General features: G+C 37.2%; 1 protein-coding gene and 2 non-coding genes across 3 annotated transcripts; 2 read left to right on the top strand and 1 right to left on the bottom strand.

Moving 5' to 3' along the window:
* Positions 1 to 59: 59 nt before the first annotated feature.
* Positions 60 to 7,920, bottom strand: wdr45b (WD repeat domain 45B). Its single transcript, XM_007257194.4, has 10 exons — positions 7,649 to 7,920; positions 6,844 to 6,918; positions 5,249 to 5,350; positions 4,997 to 5,084; positions 4,636 to 4,730; positions 4,334 to 4,524; positions 2,361 to 2,446; positions 2,158 to 2,259; positions 1,880 to 2,001; positions 60 to 1,579 (listed from the first exon to the last, which is right to left on the bottom strand). Exons 1-10 carry the CDS (start codon positions 7,713 to 7,715, stop codon positions 1,473 to 1,475), a joined length of 1,035 nt encoding a protein of 344 aa, XP_007257256.1. The 5' UTR covers positions 7,716 to 7,920; the 3' UTR covers positions 60 to 1,472.
* Positions 7,921 to 11,358: 3,438 nt separating this feature from the next.
* trnar-ccu (transfer RNA arginine (anticodon CCU)) lies at positions 11,359 to 11,431 on the top strand. The gene has a single exon. It is a non-coding gene; the product is annotated as a tRNA-Arg (tRNA).
* Positions 11,432 to 12,289: 858 nt separating this feature from the next.
* Positions 12,290 to 12,361, top strand: trnaq-cug (transfer RNA glutamine (anticodon CUG)). Its single transcript has one exon. It is a non-coding gene; the product is annotated as a tRNA-Gln (tRNA).
* Positions 12,362 to 12,376: the final 15 nt, after the last annotated feature.

Genomic DNA, 12,376 nt, shown 5'->3' with positions numbered 1-12,376 from the left:
AAACAGCCAATGAAACACAGGCCAATTAATCAATCAATCAATTCATTAACACATTGTGATTGTGATTTCACAATTGGGTTTAATTTGTCACATGGTAAATTGTGTGCTGTATCCCTGCAGAGCTCACAGTCCTAGCGTACATCAGTATTACATCATTATACGGAAACATTGCATTATATGTAATCACGTCTACGTTTTACAATCACGACAAAAGCATGAAACAACTTCAACATAATCAACATAACAGCTTGAAAAAAAAAAGAAAATAAATGACATAATACAGAGAAACGATTAAGAACGATGAATACAGTTCAAGCATAAATAGAATTGGGTTATAATTGGGCACTTTGGTATTGTTTCTGCTGAAGAACTTTCTTTTACAAACATTTGTAAGATTGCCTTCATGTAATGAATTTGCTACCACTAATATCACACAACATATTCATTCTTTTATGGAAATAAGGTAATATTCCTTACATTTCTGTAAAAATAGATCCACTGTGCAAGTGGTATTGGCCTTTCAAAAGTCCTGACATTAAATCTTAAATAAAGGGAATGTTGCATGCATGAGTCTGTATAACCAAATTAACATGGAACTCTGTGTAGTCATGTTACAACTGGGGACCCTCCTAACAGCATTTTACATCAAATTCTGTTTTAATGAAGTGCTCCACTCCCCCAATAACATAAGAATATCGTGACTGTACTGAGCACACAATAGCTATGCACATATTACAATGCATTTATCAAATACTAATTTGCTTCAATTAAACAGATTAACTCCCAACAACTGAATGAAAAAAAAATATTGCACATACATGTAAGTAACTTAAAATGGAAAAACACATCTACATCTTAGTTGTCTTTTTTCCCTTGCACTAGTCTATACATGTTGAGTCTATGTAGTTACATACGTTCTGTCTGGCATTTTGTGTTTATAGTAGTAAAATCTAACGCTACTCATTTTTTGTACATACATATTAGTTGTGAATGATGAATACATGGACACTCATCACTCCTCTTCATTAATGACAGAGGCACTCCCTACGTTAGGTTAGGTGGTGTTAGTAGACAAAGATCCAACTAGCCAACTCTACATAAAAAAAAGGAAAAAAAAAAAAAAAAAACGAACAAAAGACCTATGGAAGACCTTTTAAAAAGCAACTGTTGTCCATTCAAAAAATAAAGTTTCCCTCTTCTCACTTCACTAGATGAGTCGCCTGCAGTCAGTTTGTCTGTCCAACTCTCTGCTTGGCCAGAGTCTTTTTGTGTTATTTAGAGTACAAAAAAAACAAAGAACAGAAACAGATCTCAGTCTTTCCTTTTCATTTCTCACCAGGGAGTCTCTGATATGGTTCATCTCCCTTAAGTGACATGGAGTCACAAATGCCACGTAGAGTGGGACCACTGACATTCTGCAAACGTGAAGATGTCAGCAGTGTAAAGGACGTAAATCCAAGTAGAATCTGTGCTTATATCTTCTCATCAGTCATTTCCAAAAACTGGGCGTATACATCCCTTGAACACTCCCCTTTTTGGTTGAACAGGAACTTGTAGTAGCTGCCATCAGCACAAATGGCTGCATAAAGGAAGGAAATAAGAGCAGTGGTCAGTATGTGAGCTCAGTTAGCAGGTTCAGACATGGAACAACTACGCCTCTACTAAAGTTGTAATATTAATTAATATTAATTTATTTCCAGTCTGGAACAATAGATAGCAGTATGCTAAAGTAAAAATGGAAGTGGCTGAGATTAGCTAAAGATTTGCTTTGAGAATGCTAATGCCCACAGAAGTGAGGTTGTTATATCACTACAGTTCACACCAGTTTAGATAACTCTTAACTAGAGGCTACTTAAATAAACACACAGCTCTACCGCACCTATGACTGCATTGGGCTCAGTTCCAAAGGCACAGACGCAGGGCGAGCCAGACGGGACCTGGAACTTAGAGAAGCTCCATTTGGAGCTGAAATATTTGGGGAGAAAACTGGCTGATGCCAAGCTGAAAAAAACAACAATACAGACACACAAAGTGATGAGATAAGACTTATCAATTAGGTTTTATTTTGTTAGTGGTTCAAAAGAATTACAAAGCTTTAGGCATTTACAACAACAACAACAAGAATGCTTTCTGTATATTTTGCATTTTGACTCAAACCTTGACTGCTTGTTCCTTTTTGGATCTTCTGCAGCAAATATGTGGACAGTACCATGGTCACTTGACACACAGATGAGAGATGCATCCTGGTTGAAATTGATGCTGAAAGGCCAATAAATATGTAAATGTAAATTGTTATTCACAGTAGAATGATAAATATTTGAGATACATGCCATAAGTCAGAATAACTACAATTAACTCACCAATATATGTTTGCAGTTTGTGACCCTCGTCTTAACTCCTGTATCAGATGACCTGCTGAGGTGTCGAATATTCTGATCAGAGTTCCCTAAAGAAATGAATACAAAATTACCCAATCACTCAAAACAATCAGTACTCTCAAATTTTGGAGACGTTTTTGTGCCATACTCTATTTGAGGTAGAGGTAAGCAATTTGATGGGGTTTATTGTTATTGTGATAAACAGTATGCACATGTAACAGTAGACAGTGGGTGGTAATGATGTGATCAGTGGCATCTGTTTAGAATTTTCTGTGTAAACAAACAGGCAACCCAGGTAGAAATCACATTCACATTCAGTGCATAAGGTTTTCCACACACATCCCCCAGGCCAATACAGAATGCTTTAGCTTCTGCGGGACATGGCAAAAGTCATGAAATGCAGGGGCAATTTGTCTCAAAACTTTTGCCATGTCATTGTAATTTCTTCTGTTAAGGTTATCATTGTACAAAGTAGGGCTGGACCCGAATATTCGGGTATTCGGATATTCGTTCGTTGAGTAGGTATTCGGTTTTTAATTTTGGTATTCGGATATTCGTTTTTTTTCTCCTTTCCAGAGTTCCACCTCACTCTAACCACTTCTGTTCTCGCGGGTCCCGTCAGAATATCTTGCGCGCGGGACAGAACTGAACTGTTATTGGCTGGAGCGGGAGTTTAATCCAGACGATGCGGGAGCAAATTAATAAATAGTTAAGAAAACTGTAATAATTGAAAACTCTCAACGCGCAGGATGGACCGACACACACACGCACACACCGATGGTGTTTGGACTGGGGTAAGGAACGGGACCGCACTATTCAGCGAAATATTTAATATTGAGCTTATAGCCCAAGTGCAAAAATACAAAATCAGTAATACGGCTATGCCCTGCACAATGCTTAAACCGAAATAGACCAAGTACAATAACGTCATTAACAATGACTTTCCTCTACTCTAATATAATTTAACATGGTTTAAAAATATAAAATAATTTCTAAACAAACGAAATATTTAATATTGAGCTTATAGCCCAAGTGCAAAAATACAAAATCAGTAATATGCCCTGCACAATCCTTTAACCGAAATAGACCAAGTACAGTTTACAATGACTGTCCTCTAATATAATTAACAATGTTTAAGAATATAAAATACTTCCTGAACAAACGTTTTTTTTGTTTGTTTTTTTAAGCAAATAGCCTAAGTGTGAAAACACAAACAGCAATTTACTGGGCTGGCTTGCGCAGCGGAGAAACCGTGCAGCAGCAGCCTCCTAGCCTGCTTACGCAGCGGATAAGCCGCGGTGTGGGGCAGCAGAAATTCCGGGATGAAAACACAAAGAAATCTGGGCTAAAAACACAGAAAAAATATGGGGTGAAAACACAAAAATCCGGGATAAAAACACCAAAAATCCGGGGTGAATATGTCTCGTCGGTCAGAGCAAATTGAACATTTTTCAGTGGATTAAAGGGGCCGTGATTTGCTTTTTTTTATTTTATTTTTTTTACCTCTTTTTTTAAAAACGAATATTCGAATATTCGCTTCGAATCAGTGCCGAATATCCGGAGCTCAAAAAACGCTATTCGGGCCAGCCCTAGTACAAAGAGATAATATTTTGGCTGTCACAATTTTGGCTGGTGTATATTGTGTATTTTAAGTGCAATTATATGTTTTTTGCCCTACAGTCCACCTCTAATTTAGTGTGTAAGGAAACAAGAGGAACTGATGATCTAAACAATATATGATTTCTCTTGGTTTTTATTTTTCTACAACCTATCTTTCTCTTTTTCTACAGCAAAATACACTTTCATTTCCTGTAAAGTTACAATTTACTTGTTGTTTAATGGATTCAGATAACATGCTTCATGTCTTTACATGTGTTAATAAATAACTACAATAAATAAAGAGTTATTAAACAAATTTAATCTAGACTAAATCTTTAACGCATTTAGAAACTCACTTTTTCTGAAGCTGTGGCTATTCTTGTCCCCTGGAGATTTAGAGCAATGCAGCAAAGAGCTCCCTCATGGGCTGGAATGTCAACCGGAGGTCTCTCTGTGTTGGCCAGGTCTACTATCTGCACGTGCCCAGAGTGCGTGCCAGGAAATGCAAGAAGGGAGTTGTTGCTATTCGGACACAGCACACAAAGACCTGCAAGATAATCATACATACTGTAGCAATGAAATAAATAATAATTAAAAAAAATAAATGTTTGAGGAAATACAGAAATCATAAAATACATAAAATCAGATACAAACTTGCCTTTGGGGTTGTAGCATGTTTCAAATACATGCAGCTGGTGAGGATTATGCGTGAAAGTAAATACTTTGATCATGGAGTCCAGGACCACCACAATTCTGAAACACACAGACACAAATATTTATTCCTTTTTTTTATTAGCAATGTGTGGGCTGAGCACCATTTCCATGCACTGGACATTTGCAATGATAAATTAAAATGATTTAATAATCCATAGTGGATTAAAATTATTTCAAATTTCTAGATAATATAAATAAATTAAAAATCAGTCAACTGAAATAGTAATTTCTACAATGGCATTAAAGGAATGCTATATTAGGAAAGCAACTATAACGACACACAATAAAAAATTAATGATAAATACCTGTCTCGTCGTAGCTTTACAGCTTTGACTTCTGTAGAAAATTCAATCTCAATCACAGTCTTTTTCTTGAGGTCATCCCAAATCATGACTTGCAAAACATGGAAGATGCATGATGTTCCAACTTTAAGTGCAACAATGTTTCAGCATAAATGAGTATGTGAAAATGAGTGTATGTATAATGTAAAGTCTATATATATTTTGGATCACATCAAAAGGTACTAAAGGTGTTATTTGGTCCAGAACAGAACATACCTTTATTAGGTGGGTATTTGGGCTTCTTGCCTCCGCCAACAAGTGCAAGGTAGTTGCATCGAAAGAGCATCTCCACATGCCCAACCCCACCTTCCAGAAACTCTGAAAACCAAACACAGCAATGTCTAATAACGTCTTAACTAATGTCAGTTAATTATTAGTTGAGACAATTTTAATTACTGCCATAAATACTGTTATTTTATATTTTTAACTTGTTTTGTAAATATATTCTAATTAGCAACATCATGCACATCATATTCTCCCATATTGTTAACAGTAATTCTGTATTTACTGGTCTCACAGCTAAAACCATTACCAGGAACAGGACATTAATATTTATGATCTGGCCCCTGGCTGTCTTGGTGAGCTCTTCCTCAAACAGCAGTCTAATCACATTCTCCTACATTTGTCTTTCCTCAGTAGGTGGCAAATCTTTTCTTGAATTTTCTGTTTTTTAGGTGTTTTGCTATGTACTGTATATTTTCATTTTAACTCTTCTGTTTTTTGCCGTTTGTATACTTGCACTAAATATGCTGCAATTTAGTGGTATTTTTTTGTTGTTACATTACATTAATTCTTATTATAGTACACTATTATTATTTTTTACAAAATAAGGGTCTTGGAAATAACTGTTGTGAAACAGACAAATGTTTACAGATGTTTTTGTTTCTACTGTAACTGTTATATACACACACACACACACACACACACACACACACAAACACACACACACACACAGAAACACACATATATATATATATATATATATATATATATATATATATATATATATATATATATATATATACATATATACATATATACACTAATTAAAACTTTAGTATTTATTATTTGTTGCAGTAGTACATTATACAAAAATTTAATAATAATAATTTCCATTAATAAAATTTAAATAAATATTTAAATAAATAAATACCCTGACATATTGGGATATAATTTTAGGGCCATATCGCCCATCCTTAACGGCAAGTTTCATACAAAGAAAGGAAAATACTGACCATCTGCACAAAATGGCATGTTTCGCATAAGGAACTTCAGTAACTAAAATATGTAATTTCAGTTGCTCTTCAGCTCAACATTCTTCAAAACATCGCTAATATTTCGAGAGCATTTTAACAGTTTTAGATTACTGCAAATCAAATCCCTATACAAAACGTTTATGCATACATTTTAGACATTTTGCCACTGAACTTAATTGTATTATTACTGACTAAAGAGGGAAACCCATTCACCAATAACTAAACACTAGAAAGATGCTTAATGTAATAAGATGATACACTACTACACTTTTATCTCACTGAAGAGCTGTTTGGGTGTAATCCACTCTGGAAAATCACGTGTTGGGAGGTACGAATGAATAAGCAACTTCCTCATATAACCTTCCTCAACACATTTTGGGGCTGATGTGTGCAGGAGCAGTGAGGCACCTTGTGTTGTGATGTTCTGTAGTTGGACAGAATTTTTTTATGAAATGAACACAGTGCTACAAGTTACAGCAGGGAGGAAGGCTTCCAACTGTCACAGCTACTAATGGACAGGTAGTTTCGTAAGCAGTTAGGTCACATGTCAGTCACCTTGCTTTTCTTTTTCTTTAAGAGGATCTGTGTTGTACACTCTGAATCCGTTTTCCATTCCACACGCAAAGCATCCTGAAAAGAGAGAAGACAACACCTTAGCTAACCCAGCTACCATCAGCACTGAAGCTAAGCTAGTTAAATTCACTGGTGGGCTTTAAACTGACTGCTGGTTCACGGTCTCCATCTAACTTAACAGACGGGAGTCTGGTTGTTACTGGCTGTTATGAATTTAGGCAGCAAATTAGCCATTATTTAGAGGAACACAACTTTTGTAACACATTATTTCCAATCAGACAAATCTAGTAACTTAGTGTCATTTATAACACTGTGCCGTTTTGGTTGTAAACCTGTTTAAGCCATAAATTGCGAAATGAGTAAATAATATTATCACGTAACGTTATTGTTACCCTGGGTTACCATAACTGTAGTCAGAAAGGTTGGCTAAGTTAGCTAGTTAGCTAAAAGAAAGCTAGTTAGTTAGCTAACACAGAAGTGAACTTACGGTCATTCACGTAGTTAGCTTAGCTACAGTTTAGACAAACTTGTCACGTATGTCAAGTGTATCTAAGTATTAATGCCAATATAGTTAGCTAAAGCATTTCAAGACCCAGACTAGTGAGCAAAAGCCTGTCATATTAGCTAGCCAACTAGCTAATAACTAGCTTAGCTAACTAGCTAGCGTTAACGCTCCCGTTAGCTGTCGCCTTCTGACACACCGAGAATGACGTTAGCCTGCCAGCTAACTAGTAGGCTAGCTAGCTAACTAGTTAGCTTAGCCAGCCAACAACAGTAAACATCCTACCGTGATCCTGGTTAAATCCAGCGTAAAGTAGCCCGTTTCCGTGCGGGTTGGACGGCAGTAAATTCATGGTGTGTGTCTAAGTTATTTAACCAGCCGAAGGTCAGAAACACCCGGTTGCTTTTAACCGAAAGACACCATTCCTCTCGCTGGTTTCCAGAGACTCGCTACAGGGCTCGGCAGGGCTCCGTACCGCTACTGCTGGTGTTCAGTCAGGAAATCTGCGCTGGCGTTCCTGCGGTCCCTCCTTTCCCACAGCGCACCAGGAATAATAATCAACCGGAGAAACGGATCGGCGGTTTTAATGTAAACACGCTTTCTTGTGTAAACTGGTCCCAGTTTTCTGTTAAGGCGGATTTTTTTTTTGTGGTGACCAAGTATGCCTGTATGCGTGTAATAAGATCACACCAGCTATACAACTCTATTTATACCATTAAAAACTCAAATTAGTTTAACCCCTCGTTTCAGAGATGAGCTATATGTGTACTAAAATCATTCAGACTACTCATTACTCATATTACCATATTATATATCTATCTATCTATCTATCTATCTATCTATCTATCTATCTATCTATCTATCTATCTATCTATCTATCTTTTATGCATATGTGGACCTTTTTACTAGTATGAATTACGTTGTAGATATCTGGATTTACATTTTCTTCTAGTACAAATATAGTATAAATATATGGTATATATGGTATATCTATGATCTATAATATCCATATATTTATACTATTTGTATTAGAAGAATATATTTATAATCTATAATATCCATATATTTATACTATATTTGGACTAGAAAAGAAATATAAAGAGTACACAGAAGTTACAAAAGAAGGATAATGTATAATGATACATAAAAAAATACAATACAATATACAGTATAAAAGAACTGTCTTTAGTATCTGTCTAATGGAGAATAAAGGTAGTGCAGTTGAACAGTGCAAATACACAGTTATATAATAATTTAAATTTAGCAGTAAAACTATAAAAAAAAATCTCTGAGGTTGTGTCTGTAGAGATGGGGGTATGTCTATGGAGTTGCCAAAATGAATTCTTTAGCTTGCTGTGCTGAGAGGAGTTAAACAGTCTTATGGCCTGAGGGACCAAAGAATTTCGGAGTCTGTCTGTGGAGCAGGACTGGGACAGCAGTCGGCCGCTGAATGGGCTCCTCTGCCTGGTGATGGTGCTGTGCAGAGGATGGTGAACTGTCCATGATGTTCAGCAGCTTGCTGAGGGCTCTTCTCTCAGCCAGTGGTGTTAAGCACTCCAGCTCTAATCCCAGCACAGAACCAGCTTTCTTCACCAGCCCAACACACTACAACATAAAAGAGGACGCTGGCTACTACGGACTGGTAGAACATCAGCAGGAGTTTCTGGCAGATCCTGAAGGACCCAAGCCTCCTGAGGAAGTACAATCTGCTCTGTGCCTTCCTGTGTTCACTGACTGTCCAGGTGCATACCGAGGTACTTGTAAGACCTGACCACCTCCTCGTCGATCCCCGCGATGGGGATTGGCTGCTGAGCAGAGGGCCTGAACCTTCTGAAGTCTATGCACAACTCCTTGGTTTTGGAGATGTTTAGCTGCAGATAGTTTGTCTTGCAACACACCACAAATTCCTCAACAAGGGTTCTGTACTCCCTCTCATCACAATTACGCACACACCCCACGAATGCAGTGTCATCAGAGAACTTTTGCATGTGGCATGACTCCAAGTGGTATTTGAAGTCTGATGTGTAAAGGGGGAACAGGACTGAAGAGAGAACAGTCCCCCTGTGGTGCTCCTGTGCTGCTGATCACTATATCAGACAAGCAGTCCCTGATTCTAACATGTTGTGGTCTCCCAGTAAGGTAGTCAGTGATCCAGGTGACCAGGTGCATATCCACCTCCATCTTCATCAGCTTCACGAAAAAACTACAGCGAGTGTAAATGGAGGAGCTACTGAACATGATGTCATGTGATCGAGAAAGCCAAAAAACTCATTGGTCCTACTGGTTTTGCAATTGCAGTCCGGATGCAAGAGTTATATCACTAAGTAGAAGTGTGAAATATTTTTCATAGACATCGCCCTGAGAAACGAGACCCGTTTGGATAGGGCTTTAGCAACTTTATGAACACATCACATATCTGACGTGTTGGGGCATATTGTTGCTGTCCAATGAAAAACGGTTTGGTTAAAATTGTTAACCAAATGAACTGCTTACATTGCTGATGTGGCTATACACCTGAATATATTAGACCTATGTGGATGTATAATGACTTTTTAACATTCAATTAAAGCTGTTTGACCAGTGGAGGATGGCCCCACCTTATATATGAGCCTTGGTCCTCCCAAGGTTTCTTTCTCCTCCAGCTCTAAGGGAGTTTTTCCTTGCTTCCTTGCTCGCTGGGGGTTTTGTATTGTATGTTCAATGTTTTGCCTGACTCTCTCTCCTGTGATCACTTTTCTGTAAAGCTGCATTGTGACACTATACAAATACGTTTCACATTTTATTAGCAATAATGTAGGTCACAGTTTGTGTTGTAAAATTTCAACTACACAAATTCATCCTTCTCTGATAAAGGACAGCGTTATCGGGCAGTGAACTGAAGCTACTGTGAACTGGGAACGAGATAATTAAGGCGTGGTAATGAGGCGTGACCCAGACTTTTTAAGCCGTGGGAATGAGTTAATTAAATTGTCGCCATTAAGACGTGGCCACAAGGTCCTTTTGTTTCATAGCTAACAAAGCAAGCTTCTCTCAGGGGTTGTGCACAATATTACTGCCTGAGGAAGGTAAACGGGTTTGCATACTGTCTGCTTCTGAGCTAGTGTGCAAATGAAGTGTCTTTTACATAAATTATGCCATGTCTCACTGCAAGAGACTCCAAAATATCACCATAATTCATTCCTAGATTAAATATAAAAGAAACCAATTCATTTTCCATTGTCTTGCAAAAGATTATATTGGATTGGATATAATTCAGTCTTCTTCATGGGCATTAATTTAAAGAAAAGCAAGCTTTATTTTTCTCTGGCTAGGACTTAATTATCTCGATGTCACACCTTAGTAAGTCATGGCCACGCATTAGGATCTCATTCCCACGCCTTAATGAGTCGTGGCCACCCTTAGTTTTTTTAACATGATGTTACCTTAGGGACTCCATACAAATCACACATTTATTAAATCTGAGAAAATACTCTGGCCAATCAGAACAGTGGGATTTAACAGTCTACAACACTGCTGTCTAGAGGGTTGAGTTTAGCTAGATACTACATATACTATATACATATACTACCACCAATCTTTACATGTAAACAAATATATATAAATACTGTTGATGTTCTTTAACACCCCTATTAAAGATTATTTTATATTTGCATGTTAATTCAAATAGTTATTTTAAAACATAAACGCGACCAAGACCAAGTTAGACCTACTTTCACATCGACATGCAGCGGAAAACACGGTGCGAGCAGTCTCTGGTTTCTGTGACCGCGTGCTCATTATGATATTATGACGTTCTCTGATACGAGGCAAAAATAATCTATTAATGTTAAGATATCGTTTGTTAGCTAGTTACGATCAGGGTCACATCTATTTTTATAGTAATTGTTTCTTAAATATTTGGCTATATATTTGTTAAATTATTTCGGACAGAATAATAATATAGTAACTGTAGTTGCATCTTCATAGGCATGTCGATTACCTCTTTAAGCCGCGCAGCCCCAGTGGCCTAATGGATAAGGCACTGGCCTCCTAAGCCAGGGATTGTGGGTTCGAGTCCCATCTGGGGTGGTTACCGTTTTCGTGCTGCCAATTTATTTTAACCAAAGAAGGAGGTCACAAAAAAATTTACATCAACATTTGTATTTTTTTTTATTGGTAAATGTAAAAAGAAACATATAATCAGATGGATTTGTCAATTCATATATTGAACACGTTTAAAGCACACTACGTTGTCACATAAATAGATATATGGGTTTCCGTTGTGAATCCTATTGGTTAAAGTTGAAAGCATATTAAAACATATGGTGTTGATAGCAATACTGAGAATAAAATGTGAAACATCATTGGTAACGTTAGTCTGCAGGGATCACACTTTCCAGATAGAAAAGGGACGTTAAATCAACGTTGTTTCAATGTTCCTTTGCTATCTAGGTTTTTAAATGATACTGCTGATCACCTCTCACACACCTGACGACAAGGTGCACAAACATTATTCATAAGGAGAACTAGTGTATAACGTAAGTGATAAGTGATAGGTTTTGGGATGATGTGTTGAACACAATTACTGCAGATAGCAGTTTTTTACATTCATCCTCACCATTAAATCATCAGTTTAGGAAATTTGTATTAAAAGATGTGTATTCTCTTAATCCAGTAACACAAGCTATTTGGCTAACCTAGCTACCGATAGCTAAAGTAGTTAACGTTAACCCAGTAGCCATGCTTTTCTGGGGGTTGAGGTCGCCCAGCACCTCGCGTTAAGACTCCTTATGTTGTGTTTTCTCCGTTCATTAAATGGGAATCGTCAATAGTTTTTGGAATAAACATTTGACTGTTTTTACATTAAATAAAATTGACTATGAATGATGATACGCGTTAAAAAATATTATAGAATTTATACCGACATAACAAATGGTTTCACCATGAGGTTCCATGGTGTAATGGTTAGCACTCTGGACTCTGAATCCAGCGATCCGAGTTCAAATCTCGGTGGAACCTGCTTATTATTGCTGC

This window comes from Astyanax mexicanus, chromosome 15, assembly GCF_023375975.1.
Source record: "Astyanax mexicanus isolate ESR-SI-001 chromosome 15, AstMex3_surface, whole genome shotgun sequence".
NCBI classification, from domain to species: Eukaryota; Metazoa; Chordata; class Actinopteri; order Characiformes; family Acestrorhamphidae; genus Astyanax; species Astyanax mexicanus.
This window is presented reverse-complemented; position numbering and strand designations above follow the sequence as displayed.